The 17,772-nt window shown below is 47.3% G+C and overlaps 1 protein-coding gene across 2 annotated transcripts in view; it reads left to right on the top strand.

The window, feature by feature from the left end:
- Positions 1-17,772, top strand: part of Ints3 (integrator complex subunit 3) — a 40,937-nt gene that overhangs the window by 18,248 nt on the left and 4,917 nt on the right. For both annotated transcript variants that reach the window (XM_063250500.1, XM_063250501.1), the window contains exons 5-21: positions 88-172; positions 1,660-1,726; positions 4,245-4,389; positions 5,438-5,567; positions 6,797-6,894; positions 8,829-9,020; positions 10,201-10,288; positions 10,730-10,809; positions 11,184-11,275; positions 11,610-11,716; positions 12,752-12,871; positions 13,149-13,278; positions 13,649-13,703; positions 13,963-14,066; positions 14,493-14,537; positions 14,695-14,814; positions 16,605-16,758. In XM_063250500.1, coding sequence (XP_063106570.1) covers positions 88-172; positions 1,660-1,726; positions 4,245-4,389; positions 5,438-5,567; positions 6,797-6,894; positions 8,829-9,020; positions 10,201-10,288; positions 10,730-10,809; positions 11,184-11,275; positions 11,610-11,716; positions 12,752-12,871; positions 13,149-13,278; positions 13,649-13,703; positions 13,963-14,066; positions 14,493-14,537; positions 14,695-14,814; positions 16,605-16,758 — 1,812 coding nt within the window. The remainder of the gene's footprint in view (positions 1-87; positions 173-1,659; positions 1,727-4,244; positions 4,390-5,437; positions 5,568-6,796; positions 6,895-8,828; positions 9,021-10,200; positions 10,289-10,729; positions 10,810-11,183; positions 11,276-11,609; positions 11,717-12,751; positions 12,872-13,148; positions 13,279-13,648; positions 13,704-13,962; positions 14,067-14,492; positions 14,538-14,694; positions 14,815-16,604; positions 16,759-17,772) is intronic.

Genomic DNA, 17,772 nt, shown 5'->3' with positions numbered 1-17,772 from the left:
CTGCCCCTGGGTACCCAAATTTTATGCAACTGAATTGGCTTCTTCCACTCATAGCCCTGTCCCTCATCTCTGTCCTCTCTTTTTTAGCTGGTGTGGTTGGTTCGGGAACTGGTGAAGAGTGGGGTTCTGGGAGCTGACGGTGTTTGCATGACATTCATGAAGCAGATTGCAGGTGAGTTAGTTGGAAGGGCATAGAGAGCAAGGAGAGGAGCCCAGAGACTAAAGTCTAGGCAGAGAAGAGTGATTAACCACCTAAGGAACTCAGTTCCTGGTTTTCCTGACTTTCTTTCTGATGTGGGCATTTGGCCACATGTGTCCCAGGAAGAAACTGATTAAAACTCACTGGGGTTCTTTTGAAGCAATAAGTCTCCATCTCAACCCCACTGCTAAGGACTGAATCAGGACTTCATGCATGCTAGAGAAGCACTCTGCCACTCAGCTACATCCGTTGCCCTTACTGTATTTTTTTAAATCTTTGAGACAGGATCTCACTGAGTTGTCCAAGCTGGTCTCGAACTTGTGATCTTCCTGCCTCAGCCTCCCATATTCCTAGGACTATAGGCAAGTGCCACCTTGCCCAACTCTTAAAGCAGTAAATTTTTTTTTTGTTTTTGTTTGTTTTGGTTTTCTTGTTTTTTGAGACAGGGTCTCACTATGTAGTTTAGACTGGCCTTGAACTCATTATGTAGTCCAAACTGGCCTCAAACAAACTCACAGCATTCCTCCTGCCTCAGCTTCCCAAGTGATGGGGTTACAGGTGTGCACCACCACCCCTGGTTTAAGGCAGTAAATCTTGCCTTGTTTTCTTTTCCTGCCAAATCCAATTCCTGGTAGAATTTTAGCCAGTTTTCTCTCTGGGATTTGATGGCATACTGGATCAGAAAGGTATGGGGAGAGAAGCGGGGGCAAGTAATTTGTTCCCCATGTCCTTATGTTTCAGAAAACCTAGATATCTTCCCTGGCTCCACCCTTGTGTTTTAAACAATTGCTCTTTAATAATTATGGCATCTGATGGGGTCAGTCTGAGGGACAAATGATGTTACAGAACAGACCCTGACATTTAGATTTTATTATCATCTTGGCATTGGTGACATTGGTTTGAGCCACCAGATATGAGAGGCCTGCCTGGGCTACTACCTCTTCTCTCAAGATTGCATGTCTTTGTTCAAAAATGACCAGCTACTCAACCTCACATTTGCCATTTGCCATTGCTGCCTTGCCTCTTCAGAGCTTTATATAGCATTCATTCCCGTTTGGATGTGTATGGCCTGTTGTGAGCCCGAGCCCAGGACTTGGGACCTCCAGATGCTGGACTCCAGCAGTTGCCAGCCACCTCTTTCTCAGGCCCTATTTAAGATATTATACTTGCTTCCGAAGTGTGAGCATCTCATGTCTCCTTGTCTCAGATATTCCTTTTCTAGAGCCAAAGAGTTCCCACTCTGACTCCCAACCAGAAAAATAGCAGCTCTGGTTTCAGGAAGACTCCAGGATATTTCCTTCTTTACTCTGTGGAGGCAAAGAGGGAAGCTTTAAAGCTTGACAGAAGAGAAGGTAGTTTATCCAGCACTTAGGACAGCAGGGTGGACTAGCAGGACAAATGAGATGGATTTGCTGAGTTGCTGTATTCTGATTCTTTCTCCTCCTCTCTTTTAAAATCAGGTGGAGATGTGACAGCCAAAAATATCTGGTTGGCAGAAAGTGTTCTGGATATCCTGACGGAGCAGAGGTAGAGTCTACCATGAAGGGAGGGGCAAGAGCCAGATATGGCCATGAGGGCTGTGAGTATGAAATTCGGGGAAGAAAGGATTGTCTCGCCCCAAAAGACCTTAAATTAGGGAAGGAGACAAGGGGAGGGGAAGACCTGCGGTGGTGGTAGGTGAAAGAATGAATGCCATGGTATGGCCCAAGGGACGGAGTGGGAAAGAAGGTCCTTGCTAAAATATCTGAGAGCCCAGGAAAAACTTGTTTCATCTGATAAAGGTTTATTTTTGATCCAGGCCTCCTTGGAATGTTTATCTTTGGGGGAAGTTGGGGGCAGGGAATGAGCTCAGCAGAGTGGGGCTGGGCAGCCACTAGGCCTGGCAGGTACCGCTTCTTTTCAAGCTTCAGTCCAACACAGGCTCTTTGTGTCCGGTGCAGGGACAAGGTGGGTGAGGAGGGAAGACACATCAGTGCATCCTGCTAGTTTAGGGCTTGTGGCTTCATGATGGAGGGAGAGTACATGAGGGGAACAAACTTGGGCTTTCTGCTTCTTCATCAAACTAAAGGGCCAGAAATTTTATGAGGGCTGTTTCATATCTGAATATGGCGGTGAGATCTTCCCTTTGTTCCTGTGACCCCATTCTTAATTTTAGAGTCTCTGGGTAAGGGCACCATCAGATAATCGCTAACAGTATCTCTGTTATCTACAATTTGCAAAAATGGACCTCTTGTTGCCAGGTGTGGTGGGGCACACCTATAATCCCAGCATTTGGTAGGCTGAGGCAGGAGGATCACTGTGAGTTTGAGGCCAGCCTGAACTTCGTAGTGAGACCCTGTCTGGGGGGAAAAAAAAATCACAACTTCTCATAAATAAGAGCAAAGCCATGGCTGCGTGTAGTGTTCTGCCCAGACTGAGAGCCATGCAGGTCTGCTTTGCAGTGCCACCTTGTGCTGAGGCATGGATATGCCGCTGCACTGGACCTGGAGAGCCTGGCTGTCTCAGATCCCTTGCCCCCCTTAGGTGTCTGTTTTTCTGCTATCCTGGGTCAGAGGACTCACTTCCATTTCTGTTCATCATGCCATTCCAAGGTTCAGATAAGGTTATCACTTCTGCTAACAATCTCCCTAAAATGTGATTTTTCTCATTTTGTTGCTGGTGCCAGATATTTCCTGTCCCCATATCTTAAAGCTGACAACCAGTAGCCAGATAGCTTCCCTACCCTTCCCATGTCTTCTGAAATCTCATCTTTTGATGAAAGCAAGTATCTTGAAATTTGAACTAGTTTCTCTTTCTTCTTCAGTTCCCTTTTTCTCCCCTGCCAGTGTTTTTCAGGTTGAAAGGATAAAAAGTAGCTGGGCATGGTGGTGCATGCCTGTCATCCCAGCACTGGGGAGGCTGAGGCAGGAGGATCACTGTGAGCTGGAGGCCAGCCTGGGCTACAAAGAGAGCGCAAGGCCAGCCTGAACTGTGCAGTGAGACACTTACCTCAAAAACAATAAAATTTAATATTTATCTATTATTTTTTTTTAAAAAAAAAAAGGATAAAAGGTAGAAGATAGATGAGGCACCCACCCCTGCACTTCATGTTCTAGCCTGGTGTTTGCATTCTGTGCAAGGAAAAGGCCAGAGTCTCTTAATTAACTCTTTTCCGGAATCAGGATGTTGCCTGGTTGGATTAATTAAACTCCCTGTCTTCTTCCTCCAGTTCTCTGCCTTCCAGCAGGGCTGCCAAAGCCATTACAAAGTATTTGCTTGAAGGAGACTGCTCCCGTTTTGGGCACATGACAGTAGCATTAGTTTTAGGAATCTCTCCACTGTCTTTCTGCCTCCTTCTAAAGCAGCAGACAGTAAATTCTTTGATTACCCGTTTTCCTTACGGAGATTCTAAACTCCTAAGAAAGTAGACTTTGTCATTTCTTTCTTTTTCAGATTGTGGTTTAGGGCAAGTGACTCAAAGTCTCAGGGTAGGTTCTACGGCTAGAGAGAGACCCAGGGAAAGGTTTATGACATGGTAGGCTGCTAATGACAGCTGGGATGGGAAGGGCTAGCACAGTGCACTCTAAGAAGTCCGGGTGCTGAAAGGGCCTGAAGCCTCCCAGGGGTCCTCACGCCAGCTTGAGGTCGGGTCACCTGTGATACTTCGCTCAGAGAGAGAGGCTATAGCTAATCACTGTCCCTAGTAGTTCACACAGTGGTTGGCCAGTACATCAGTAAATGTTTGAATGAGTAAGTCAACAAACAAAGTTATTTTATTGGGAGCTACAAATATGGTAAGAAAAGATTGCTTTCATTTGGCACTTGTCTTTTTGGATATCTCCTAGAGAAAATTAGTAAATTGTACTTACACTCACTAGTTGATAGTTTGAGATGAATCATATAGCCTGAGCAAGTAAGCAAAAAAATGTAAAAAGAGCCTTCTCCTCTATTTAGACAGAGGGTCTGATTAAACATATCTGAGACATTGAGGCCAAGTCTAGAAGGGTGGGTTAGAAGGGTAATATGTCTACAAAGGGTGTAGGTGCAGCATCTTCCTTCCTCACAGGGAATGGGTGCTGAAGAGCAGCATCCTCATCGCCATGGCTGTTTACACATACCTCCGCCTCATTGTTGACCACCATGGGACTGCCCAGCTCCAGGCCCTGCGGCAGAAGGAAGTGGACTTCTGCATCTCATTGCTTCGGGAACGGGTAAGGGAATAGGGCAGAATCAGTGCCAGCGAAAAGAGATCCAGGCTGAGTGAGCCTACAGGTTTTGTGTACCCGGGCCTGAAGTGCTAAGGCCTGGTGTTATCCATCATCCTTCAGTGATAATAGAGTGGAAAGGAGTCAGAGTGGAGTAGCCCTGCTTCCTTAGGATGGTACCTTTTGTGCTGGCATCCTGGAAATTTTACTGGTCAGTTTCTTTTTATCTTATTTTCATTTTTTGAGGCAAGGTCTCACTATGCAGTACAGGCTGGCTTTGAACTCACTATGTAGCCCAAGCTGGCCTCGAACTTGTGGTGATCTTGCTTCCTCAGCCTCTTGAGTGTTAGGATTATAGGCAAGTACCACCACACCCAGCCTCTGGTCACGCAGCCAAGGACACTACCATACAATGGACACAGGCTATCTCTGTGTGCCCACTGTTACGTTGTCCCCCAATCTACCCACATGAGTAACTGCCATATCAGGTGGGATTATGAGTCAGCCTTTCCAAGAGATACCCTAGAGCTATGCAAATATGGTAGTTCCTGGCCACATTTGGTAATTTAAGTTAAAATCGATTCAGATAAAATTAAGATTCAGTTCCCTAATTGCATAAGTAACATGTCACTAGTGGGTATTGTTTGGGCTGCACAGAAATCGATCACTTTTGTCACCAAGAAACATTCTGTTGGATTGAATGAGTTTGATGTCAGGGCTCGGCTTGCTGGTCCGATCTTTTTGGAATTTTAATTTTCCCTGAATTGAATCAAGACAGTTCTGGGCTAAGAGGGGAAAGTATTAATGTGGGAATCATCAAGACTTCAGCAGTTGTCAGGAAGCTGTTTTCTGTGATGTCAGCCCCCACATTCGTAGCTCTTCCCTAAGAGCTAGGAGCCAATCCCTTGCTTCCAGAAGAAATCATATAGTCCCTTCCACCCCCTTTCCTTCCCTGCTTAGAACTTGTTGTTCTTTGTCCTCTCTCCAAAAGATAAATAACCCATGTTTTTCCTCTTTTCTATCTCTCCCACTTATTTTTTCTCCCTACATTAAGTTCATGGAATGTTTGATGATTGGCCGAGACCTCGTAAGACTACTTCAGAATGTTGCTAGGATACCAGAATTTGAACTGCTTTGGAAAGACATTATCCACAATCCTCAGGCTTTGAGTCCTCAATTCACAGGTAAGTACCTAAGTATGCTGTTCCTGAAGGGTGACAAGTCAGCACATAAGTCTCAAATGAATCAAGAGGACAGAGGTTGGCTGGGAGAGCCTTAGGGCAGTCAGGAAGCTCAGGACAGTAGGCTTTGCCAAGTATTGCTGGATTTGGGAATGGCAGAGGCATAAAAGTGTTGAGCAGGTTCCTAGACAGCCCCTCCCTAACAGACATCAGCTCTCCTAAAAGTGAGAGGACTGTGACCTGTGCTCTTCTCGTCCTGGTATCTCCTCAGGAGGTGAGCTGATGACCAGTCTCCAGCCTCAATGGATCCAGAAGGAGTCAGAGGTCAACCCAACCTATGATACTGAGTCAGCTGAGGGGCTGGAGTTAGTCCTATAAGAGATGGCTCCTCCCTAGAGGCAGTCCTGCCTCTTAGCTCCAGGGATCCAGTTTGGCTTAAATCCTATTTAAGAGAAAGTCTGTCTTCTCTTCCCTGACAAGGTCCTTTCCTGTCCTTTTCCCTTTCCTAGGGTTTTGCAGTGGCCTGAACAGTAACTACAGCTTTGCACCCATCCCACTCCGCACACGTGCACGCACACAAGCATGCAGGCAGTTGTCCATGTGGGAGCTGAGGAAAGAAGGAAGTGCTGGTCCTACCTGATGACTGCACTGTTCTTACATTGGACATGTATCGAGTTACATGATTGTCTCCTTTGTGTTAGTCACACATTTGTTAACACACTTACCTCTAAACCGTCATCATAAGATGGGCATTTTACTTCCCACAATCACAGATAAAGATACTGAAGTTCAAAGAGATTAATTTTCTCCAAACCACATAGCTAGTAAGAGACAGAAGCAGTCTTTCTGACTCCAGAATTTCTGGTTGTGCCACATTATACCAGTTACAGTGATGGGACCATCAGGAGGAAGAGACTAGAGTTTCTCGTGTTTTCCTCTTAACTTTCCTATCTGTTGTCCACTACAATAATATGTATAGGGAGGGGGCTCTATAAGGCAAGCAGAAGAAAGCAGTTACTCTTAGTAGGATGTGGTTAGTTGGAGCAGGACATAGAAATGCTAGTTTGAATACCCACATGTATCCAAGCTTGAGCTCTTATGGTCTTCTCTTAGAAATACCCCACGAGCAAGACCACCCAGTCATGGTGCCTGGTTCCAGTTCCCCACCTGCCTTCCATTCCTTCTGGTTTTCAGGATGCTCTCCTTTCTCTTCCCTTCCACACTTAATTCAGGTATCCTACAGCTTCTTCAGTCAAGAACATCTCGAAAATTCCTAGCATGTCGTCTAACTCCAGACATGGAGACTAAGCTCCTCTTCATGACATCCCGGGTAAGCGCATCTATTCCAGTGGGAAGAGGCATTGCAGATGCTAGTTGGGGCTTTTTGCTTCTGCTTGCAGACTTGTTGCCTCTTGAAGTAGAATGCTGCTTCATGGGTGTCTCTTACCTGTTTGGGTAGTGGCCACTTTCTTTTGTTCATTCTATGCCTACATTTTGTGTACTGTATTAAGGATTAGGATGTATTGCTGAATGAAAGAGATTCAAATCCAGTTCTTTTGAAGCTTTCAGCCTCTCTAAAGGAGTTATTCTAATGGTTCCACACAAACAATATTTACAAGTGTGAACTGTATATGGTGGTAGAATACTCACCTAGTATGTATAAGCCCTTGGATTAGGTCACCAATACTGCTGAATGTGGTGTGCTGAGGCAGGAGGGTCACTGTGAGTTTGAGGCCAGCCACGGCTACAGAATGAGTCTAAGGCCAGCCTGAGCTGCACAGTGAGACCGTCTCCAAAAAAAAGACAAATGTTGCAAAATAAATAGATAGAGTGAAAATGTGCAGTTCCAGGGGAACTGTACAGCTTCTGGGTCCAGTGTCCAAAAGAATCTGATTGAGGGATCCGTGCTTTTGACAGACTCTGCAGGCATATGCTCAGCAGCCAGTCTATCATTAGAGCATCTGAAAAGCAGCTTGCAGATTTCCCGGTCATTGAGCTCTAAAGACCTGTGCTTGAGATCTGGCATGGTGGTACACACCTCTAATCCCAGCATTTGAAAGTGAGGCAGGAGGATCATTGCCAATTCAAGGCCAGCCTGAACTACAGAGTAAAGGTGACCTTGTCTCAAGAAACAAAACAAAACACACAAACAAAAGCAAGTGTTGTTCCTGGTGGTAGCCAGTAGCCATGTATTGCAATTTAAATTTAAGTTAGGTCAAGTTAAGTAAAATTTGAAATTTAATGTCCCAGCCACAGTGCCTACATTTCAGTTATTGAATAGCCACCATCATTGCAGAAAGTCCTGTTGATCAGTGTTGGTCTAGATGATACATCTTTATTTGTTCGTTTACCTTTCTGCCTTTTATTGTTGTTGGTTTTTAAGACCGGCTCTCACTATGTAAGTTCAGGCTGACTTTGAACTCACTATGTAGTTCTGGGCTCAGACTCCCAGCAATCCTCCTGCCTCATCACGCTGAGTGTTGGGATAGCAGGTGTGGACTGGCATGCGTGGCTATTTTGATGCCTTTTAATAGAGGGATAGGAAAGGAAACCAGATCTTCCTCCTCGTTTAGTGTTGCTGTGTATGACCATTTGGGGTCTGGGGAGGGGGGACTTGCTGCAAGAAGGTTTGGAGAATCTGTGCCTTGGATGATGGTCCCATTAGGTCCCTCAGCATCTAGAAGTGCTCAGTCAGTGCTGCAGGGGAAACAGGTTCAGCTTTTGCTCTTAAGGAACATTCCTTGTTGTGTCTCAGTGGCTCAAGATGATGAGATAAGATTATGCATATGAGCAGTGCAAGAGTGAGGAGCCAAAAGTGACCTGAAGTTGCAGCTGGAGGTAATTGTGACATCAAGTCAGTGTCGAGCACAAGTGTACCACTAATGTACAAGGTATGCTAGAAAGACTGAGCATTTTTTAAAATCAGGAAGTTCCCCCAAAGACGAGGAGACTTGAAAGACAATGTGAACTAATGAATAAGATACTGCAAGAGTCAGGTGTGGTGGTGCATACCTATAATCCCAACACTCAAGAGGCTGAGGCAGGAGTATTGCTGCAAGTTAAAGGCCAATCCAGGCTACACAGTGAGTTCAAAGCCAGCCTGAGCTACATAGTGAGACCCTGTCTGAAAAAACAAAACAAAGATGGGGGAAGAAGGGGAAGAAGGTCTAGGCCCAGCCCAGAGGTGAATGGTAGCCATAGTCTTTTCTTCAGGAATCCTACCCTCCCTCCCAAATTTCTTTTTCCAACATCCCTTTTCTCCAGGTACGGTTTGGTCAACAAAAGCGGTACCAAGATTGGTTCCAGCGCCAGTATCTGTCCACCCCAGACAGTCAGTCTCTGCGCTGTGATCTCATTCGCTACATCTGTGGGGTAGTCCACCCTTCTAATGAAGTGCTGAGTTCAGACATACTGCCTCGATGGGCCATCATTGGTTGGCTCCTGACAACGTGCACGGTAAGGGGCTGGGCTGTGGGTTAAAGGTAGTGAAGTATTCCTGTGCCCCAGTCTTGCTTCTTCTTGATTCTCCAGGGTCACCTGATCCTTGGGGGCCTTCTTTTTGACACCTCCCTTTGTGTCTCTTACTTACACTCATCATTATTTACTACTATTGTTATTTACTCACTGTTTGTCATTTGGGTTTGGGAGTAGCCAGATAAGCTTGGCTTTCTGAGGTGTCCCTGCCTTTTTCCTTGTAGCTTCTAGAAACCACATATAGTTATTCCTCTGCTTGCCCCACAAATTTGGGGCTTTTTTTTTTTTTTTTTTTTTTTTTTTTTTGTACCAGGGATTGAACTCATGACCTTGCACTTGCCAGGCAGGTGCTTGTGCTGCTGAGCTAAATCCCCAGCTTGACTTGCATTCTTTATAAATCTTTACCTGTACTTTGTGGGTTTTTTTTTTTTTTTTTCTTTACTTTTTTTTTGGTGACAGGGTCTCACTATATGGCTTAAGCTTGCCTTGGACTTACTTTGTAACCCAGACTGATCTCAAACTTGAAACCATCTGCCTGCCTCAGCCTCCCTAGTGCTAAGATTACAGGAGTGCACCACCATGCCCTGCCTTTCTGACCTCTACTTTGGATACTTTCCATCACCAAATGTAGTGAATCAATGTAGAGCCCATTTTCTTTGCAGCACTTTTCTCCCTGTGCTGGGAGTCCCTTCTAACATCCAGCTACCTTGTCCTTTTCTGATAGGGCCCCCCTCTTCCATCTGACCAGGTCCTGGGGACATGGTGATTTGAATGTGTCAACAAGCCATTCTTAGGGGATCTGTCTTCAGGAATGTGCCTGGGAAACCCAGCCAGGACAGCCCAGGGTTCACCTGAAGGTTGCCTCAACTCAGGGTGATTAGAGGCCTCCCACAGCCCTGTGTTGTTGTGAGGATCAGGAATGTGCCTCACTGGGTGTCTGAAGAGCCTAGGCCAGTCCCTACCTCTTGGTTGGGAAGACCACAGTGCACTCATTAATAGACTCAGGGGTCCCTCACCCCTGTGGGGTTCCACTGAGTTTCACAGGGTATCAATTTCATAGATAGAGCAGCCAAGTGAGCTGTGGAATCTGCCCTGGGTCTCTCAAAGAAAGGGAGGGGAGTTGGTTAATGAAATTAGGTATTTTTCCCTCTCTCTTTTCTAGTCCAATGTTGCTGCTTCTAACGCCAAGCTGGCATTGTTTTACGACTGGCTGTTCTTCAGTCCAGACAAGGATAGCATTATGAACATAGGTATGTGATAGAGACCAGGCAGCACCACATCCCTACCCCCAACCCCACTGCCTGTCCTGGCGACAGCAGTCATAAATTTCAGGCAGCCTGGAGTGGAGGCCGCTTATCTGGGAGCAGTTCCGTTGTTCTTCATCAGTTCTCCCTTGACCTAGAAGGAAGAATGCTTTGAAGAGGCCAAGCAATGACTCCACCCCTTTCCACAGTCTTCCACTTGGGCTCTGGGTAGGGAGGACCTAGGCAGAGGAGAAAGTTGCCACATCAGCTTTTCCTCTCCTGCCTCCCTTCTCCAAGCCTCGGAGTGAGAGCAGTTGGAGGGGCTGTCTACTTTGGGGCCTGCTTGGTGGCCACTAGGGTGGAGACATTCATGTATGCTGACATCCCATTCTGTGGAAGTGAGAATAGTGTCTGATGGGAGGAACCCTTTAATTTCACATCCCCTAGAACCAGCCATCCTGGTCATGCATCACTCTATGAAGCCCCATCCGGCCATCACTGCCACACTCCTGGACTTCATGTGTCGAGTAAGAACCCCAGCCTTTCCTCCATTCCTAGGTGGGCAGTTAGCCATCTCCCCCAAATCACTCTCTGACTGAATCCCCCTGTGTGGGGATTCAGGAGTCAGGAGTCCTACTCCCCAAGTTAGTGAAAATATCCTGGCCATGTCCTCGCTGTCTTGAGTTGAGCTGTCTGTGTCCGTGGAGTTTCTCAGCCATGGGATGATGACTCAAGGTAGACTGTCTCCTAGAGGAATGGCCAGCTTCTGCCTCGGGTGGTCAGGAGCACTCCAGTCCTCAGTGTCACTGACCAAAGCCAAAGCAGCCTTTTGGATCTGTTATGGCAGAATGCTTTGGGGTGGAGAGTTCTGCACTTACACACTCTGCTTCTTCCCTTCCAGATCATTCCTAACTTCTACCCGCCATTGGAAGGCCATGTGCGGCAGGGTGTCTTTTCCTCCCTCAACCACATTGTGGAGAAACGGGTCTTGGCGTAAGGAATTCATGTGTGGGGAGGTGGGGTGATCCAAGTTGTCTTAGGTCAGGCACATGTGGACATTGCCATGCTCAGCTGACCCTTCTTGCCACAGATGTGAAAAGCAGCAGCTCCACCTCTGCACCTGGGTGTATGTCCTCTTGACTCTTAGAGGAATATCCCTTATGCCCTTACGTTATAAAGGCTTTACATGCCTTACCGTCCTGTTGACTTCTTTGAAAGATCTGAGAATGACCCAGTTATACCAAAGGAGCTTAGACCTGTCTCTTATTTTCATGTTCAGTTAGGAATAAGGACTTGTGGTGCTGACCTTCATATGTATTCCCCACAGACACCTGGCTCCCTTATTTGACAACCCTAAATTGGATAAAGAGCTGAGGGCCATGCTGAGAGAGAAATTTCCTGAGTTCTGCAGCTCACCCTCCCCACCTGTGGAAGGTATGGAAGCCCCTCACCGTCACTGTGTCAGAAGCAGGATGGAGCCCTGTTCAGGATGTTGTCCCTGGGAAGTTTCTGTTTTTTATTATGTTCTGTTTGTTTGTGTTTGTTTTGCTTTTTGAGACAGAGTCTTGCTGTGTAATTCAGATTGGCCTTGAACTCACTACGTAGCCAGGCTGCCCGCCAATTCACGGCAGTCCTTCTGCTTCAGCCTCCTGAGTCCTGGGATTACGGGCATGTGCCACCATGCCTGGCTGTTTTTACTCACTGTGCTGTCTTCTTGGGTTCCCTCTCCATGTAATTTTGTTTTTCCACCTATCTTTCTTGTTGATGTATTTTTTTCTCACATTAACCTCTTCTCAGTAAGTAGAAAGCTTTCAAGGAATGGTAATTGATCATACTTTACCATTCTCTGTTGCTTCTTTGTTCTGCAGTTGTGATCCTGGCCCTTGATGAGAAGTTGTCACATTGAGACTCACATCTTGCTTCTAATTCCAGACTACCATCTCCCTGACCTCCCCTCTGTGCTATTTTGTTTTGGGATAAGGGCTTAAGCAAGCATTGCTTTACAACTTGGGGTGTGTGTGTGTGTTTGAGACAGGGTTTCACTATGTGGTTCAGGCTGGCCTGGAACTCACTTCGTAGCTGAGGCTGGCCTCGAACTCTCAGTGATCCTCTTGCCTCAGCCTCCTGAGTGCTGGGATTATAGATGTGTGCCACCATGCGTGGCTACAATTTGGTTTTAAATTAAAGAGCCCAAGAGACTACTCATAGTCTTAGGATACTCATTCATCTTGAGCTAAGCAAGAAAGACTTATGTCCTGTGTTCTTCCTGCACCTGGTAACATCTCCCAGTATGTCATGGAGAGTTGTGAGGAGATCTGTCCTGTCAGGGTTAGAGCTCTGTTTAGGTCATATGTTCTGTGCTCTCCTGCTTGCCCTGAGGTCTCCCCTTCCCAGAAGCTTGGGGTAGACTGGAGGGCACAGTGCTTCTCTGAGGCAATCAGTGCTTCTCTCTCTCTCTTTACTCCCCAGTGAAAATTGAGGAGCCAGTTTCTATGGAGATGGACAACCACATGTCTGACAAGGAGGAGAGTTGCTACGACAATGCAGAAGCAGCTTTCAGTGATGATGAGGAGGATCTCAACAGCAAAGGTGAAGCCGGCAGAAGAAATGGCTCAGGGTTACCAGGAGGACTGGTTCATGGGAACAGCCGTGTCCCCGTGAGCTAGTTTTGTTAACAAGGTTACTGGTGAGACTCGGGTGCAGAGCCATGCACTTAACACTGAAGGCAAGAGGGTGAAGAAAGTGGTTTCTGCCTTGTTGGTGGGGAAGAGCTAGAAGCTGTGCACGTTCAGATTCTCACACGGCACTGAGTGACAGGTGCCCACTGAAGGCTGTGAAGAAGTGACAGCTCAATCATTCCTTTCAGGAAAGAAGAGAGAATTTCGCTTCCACCCCATCAAGGAGACAGTTGTGGAAGAGCCAGTTGATATCACCCCTTACCTTGACCAGTTGGATGAGTCCCTAAGGGACAAAGTACTCCAGCTCCAGAAAGGGAGGTGCGTACAGACCCGACTCCCCACCTCAGCAGGTCCAGCAGCCCAGGCTCTCCCTAGTGCCCGGTGGGTGTGGCAGGGTTACAGCTTGGAGGGAGATGTGATAAAGGGATATTGGGGGCATATGGGCTGGGAGGAGGGTAGCCCTGTTCCCTAATCACCTGGCTTCCCACTTCTAGGCTCTGGGGATAAAAGCCTCTGAGAACCAAAGAAAGATGGATAGGAGTTTCCCTGTTCTTTAGATCTCTCCCCAGAAAGCAGCAGATTCTTTCTTCCCTGCAGCCTTCCCTACCCACTAGGGTTTTATACAGAGCTCCTTTACTTTGTGCTGTCATGTATGTCCCTGGGATTTCCTCTCATTTCTGTACTGCAGTGATACAGAGGCCCAGTGTGAAGTCATGCAGGAAATCGTGGACCAGGTCCTGGAGGTGAGAAGGAATCCAGTCCCTCAAAGAGGAAACAGCCTAGGCTGCCTGGTTTAAAGCTAGCTCCCCATGCGCATGTCACCTTGAGTCTGTGCTGCCTCTTTCCCTTCCCCGGATGAATCCTGTCTGATGGGGGACAGGCTACTTGCTGATCCAAAAGGTGGAAGCAGATAAGGTTAGAGGTTCTGGGGTAGTGGTTGCAGCAAGTAAGGCTTGGGTCTAGATGGTGATTACCCCTCTCTTCCTTTCTTTCACCTCTCAGGAAGACTTTGACTCCGAGCAGCTGTCCGTCCTGGCTTCCTGTCTGCAGGAACTCTTCAAGGCCCACTTCCGTGGGGAGGTGCTGCCTGAAGAGGTTACTGAGGAGTAAGGCTCACCTTCCTGACCCCTGGGCCTAGCAGCCAGAAGCATACAGCTTGAGTCCAAGAGGCACTTTGCTGTGGATTTGAGAAAAAGAAATGTTCACTTGGTGTTGAGACAGGGTTTATTTTTTGTCTGTGGACCCCTCTACCGGGGTGGTAGATGAGCGTTTCAGCTTTGCCTTGGATGGTAGCAGACCCTAGCCTGAATCTCCCTGCAGAGCCAGTCTCATCTTCACACCAAGGCACATGGGTTTCAATGGTTCCATGGCAGGAACCTGTTTCTCTGGGACAGGAGCACATTTGCCCTTCAGGTTTAAAATGCAGGCAGGCAATATGCCTCAAACTTCCCCTCCTCCACTTCCACCCCAGTTATCTGTCTGGAACCACCCTCCCCTCACATGGCCTCTCACGTGTGACTGTCCATTTGCAGGTCCCTGGAAGAGTCTGTAGGGAAGCCTCTCTACCTCATATTTCGGTAAGCACCCCACAATGGGAGAGACTGCTGTCCTCTGTCCTCCCTAACAGCATACCTGACTCCCTGTCCTGGGTCATAAGGTTCCCTTTTCCAGAGAAGAGGGGGTATGCAGTGGCCAGAGAGCCTGCCAGAATAATACCTCTTTCTGCCCCTGCAGGAACTTGTGCCAGATGCAGGAAGACAACAGTAGCTTTTCTCTGCTTTTGGACCTTCTCTCTGAGCTATATCAGAAGCAGCCCAAGATTGGCTACCACCTGCTGTACTATCTGAGGGCAAGGTGGGTGAGGAGCCCATGTTTCACTAGGTGTCATGAAGTGCCCTAGCGAGCCAGCCTCTGCTTTTGCATACTGACTACCCCCCGTGGCTGTCTTCCCAGCACCTTCACAGAATAAACCTGTGTTTATTCTGGTGCTAGGGACTGACCCAGGACCTTTTCACTGAACTACATTCATAATCCACCACCTCCCCACTCTACCCCCCACTGTTTTTTTTTGCCTTTTTGAGATGGGGTCTCTCTGTGCAGTTGAGACTGACCTTGAGCTCATTTTGTAGCCCAAGCTGATCTTGAACACAACAATCCTTCTTCCTCAGACTTCCAAGTGCTGAGATTACAGGCATGCGCCACCATGCCTGGCTTCCACACACTCCCACTTTTGTTTTGAGACAGGATTTACTAGATTGTCCACATTGGGCTTGAACTTGCAGTCTACCTGCCTGGGCTTCCCAGAGTGCTTGGATTGCACACATGCATCACTGAACCCAGGTAGAATTTTTGTTTTTGTTTTTTAAGCTAACAGCTTTGTTGAGTTATTATTCATAAAATTGAACTTTTAAATTATATAGTTCTACCAGGTGAGGAGGCACACTTGGGAGGCTGAGGCAGGAGAATTGCCGTGAGTTCAGAGCCAGCCTGGGCTACATAGTAAGTTTAAGGCCAATCCAAACTACAAAATGAGACTCTGTCTCAAAAAAATAGCAAACAACAAAAAGTGGTTCAGTGTTTTTAGTGTCTTCATAAAGTTACTCAAATCTCACTGCTGTCTAACTTAAAGCCTTCAACTCCAAAAGAAATCCCTTTGGAGACTGAACCTGGGACTTTGAACATGCTAAGCACAGGCACCACTGCCAAGCTGCCATCCAGCCTGACTCATCACTAGTTTGAGGCCTCTTTTTTTGTGTTTTTTTGTACCAGGGATTGAACTAATGACCTCACGCTTGCCAGCAGGTGCTTATAATGCTGAGCTAAATCCTTGGCTTCTGTGTGTGTGTGTGTGTGTGTGTGTGTGTGTGTGTATGTACCTACTAGGGATTGAACTAAGGGCCTTTGCACTAAGCTATATCCTGAGCCTTTATTTATTTATTTTACCTTCATTTTTCCTTTTGAGACAGGGTCTCCATAAATCATTGTATTGTCCAGGCTGAGCTTAAACTTCAGTCTTCCAGCTTCAGTCTCCCAGGTGCTAGGATTACAGGTGTACACCACCACACCCAGCTTTAAAAAATGTTACATTTTTATGAAGTCAAATGTATGTTTTTCCTTTTGTCATTTGTACTTTTGGTATCAAGAATGTTTGTTCCAGGCCAGGGATTTAGCTCAGTGGCCTGAGCGCTTGCCTTGTAAGTGCATGGTCATGAGTTCAGTCCCTGGTACCAAAAAAAAGTTTGCTCCTGTGTTTTCTTCTAAGAGTTGTATGGCTTTAGAGCTTACATTTCAGCATGTGAGCCATTTCAAGTTAATGTTTGAATATGACATGAGATGTTAGTTTTCTCATGGCTGGAGCCCAGAAAGCACAAGGCCTGGCTTTCTACAGCCCGCCCTGGGCCATCCTCCTATTTTTCTCTCCCAGTCTGCACTTCACTGATTGTGGTCAGAGCACTGGGGAGGGATAGGGAGAAAAAAAAGGGTGTCTCCTAGTTCCTGGGCTCTGGAGCCTTTAGGGAAGCAGGTAAGGGGCTGGAACAAGTACAGGGCAGACTAAGACTGTCCAGAAGAGGAGCCTGCTTTGGCCCCTAGGAAGCTCTGGCTCTGGGGTCAGGCTGCTGGCTCAAGCCCAACTGGTCTTGCAGCAAAGCCGCCGCAGGGAAGATGAACCTGTACGAGTCATTTGCCCAGGCCACTCAGCTGGGGGACCTGCACACCTGCCTAATGATGGACATGAAAGCCTGCCAGGAGGACGACGTGCGGCTGCTGTGTCACCTGACACCCTCCATCTATACTGAGGTCAGTGCTGCCTTCGCAGGAGGCAGCACCTGGTGCACTGCTGGCGCACAGCCCGCATCCTCAGTGCCTGCCTCCCGTGCCACAACTGCGCCTTCCACTTATTTGTTTGTTTTTGCGTGTGTGTGGTACTGGGGCTTGAATTGAGGGCCTTTACACTGCACCCCTGGTCCTTTACATTTGTTTTGTTTGTTGAGACTGAGTCTCACCAAGTCACTTAAGTTGCTCAAGGTGGGTTTAAACTTGCAGTCCTCCTGCTTCAGCTTCCCAGAGGTTGAGATGAGATTACAGGAATGTGTCACCATCCCTAGCATTTCACCTCTTATTTTAAAAGTTACAGGTTTTCTGAAGTTCCCAGAACTCCTTTCTTTGGCTTCACTGTGGTGTCATTTGGGCTCTAGACCTGTGTACTCAGCTTTGCCCACATCATTTGGGCCCTGGATAGGGCCCCCAGACCAGGTCCAAGTTAACACAGCTCAGCCCCTATTGACTATTTACAGATTCTCCCATGGTTCTGAAGACCAGGCCTCCTGTGGTAGAAGCTCACTTTCATTTCCCTTGGTTTATACACAGAGGAAGAGGTATCTACTCTTCCTCTTCTTGGTACAAGTTCCCAGGAAGCGGGAAATAAGGGCCAGGGTGCGGCTCTGATTGAAGAACTGTGGGATCTCAGCCAAACTCTGGAGGGAAAAGGATGCCTATCCCACACCCAGACACACACTGTACAACCTTTCCTTTGGCTGAGCAGCTCCAGATTGGGTTTTTTTGCTGCCAGAGATGTATTGTTTTACTGCCATTCCCACAGCTGTCATCCAAAGCTGCCCCTTCTGGGTCTCCCTCTCAAAAGCCCTGCTCCTGTCCACACCATTGTATGCACACACACACACCCAAGTGTGGGGCCTCTAGCATGAGTCCCAGCTTCCAGCTGTTGAATCTGTGTTGAGGGTTTACGTCGGGACTCCTGGCGGGCCCAGCCAGACCCTGAGCTTGTGGTAGGGAAGAGGGCTGGGCTTAGCA

Source organism: Cavia porcellus, unplaced genomic scaffold (genome assembly GCF_034190915.1).
Source record: "Cavia porcellus strain 051 isolate PalLab524CR breed Dunkin Hartley unplaced genomic scaffold, mCavPor4.1 scaffold_6, whole genome shotgun sequence".
Classification (NCBI taxonomy): domain Eukaryota; kingdom Metazoa; phylum Chordata; class Mammalia; order Rodentia; family Caviidae; genus Cavia; species Cavia porcellus.
Note: the sequence above shows the minus strand (reverse complement) of the source record. Positions and strands in the feature narration are given on the sequence as shown.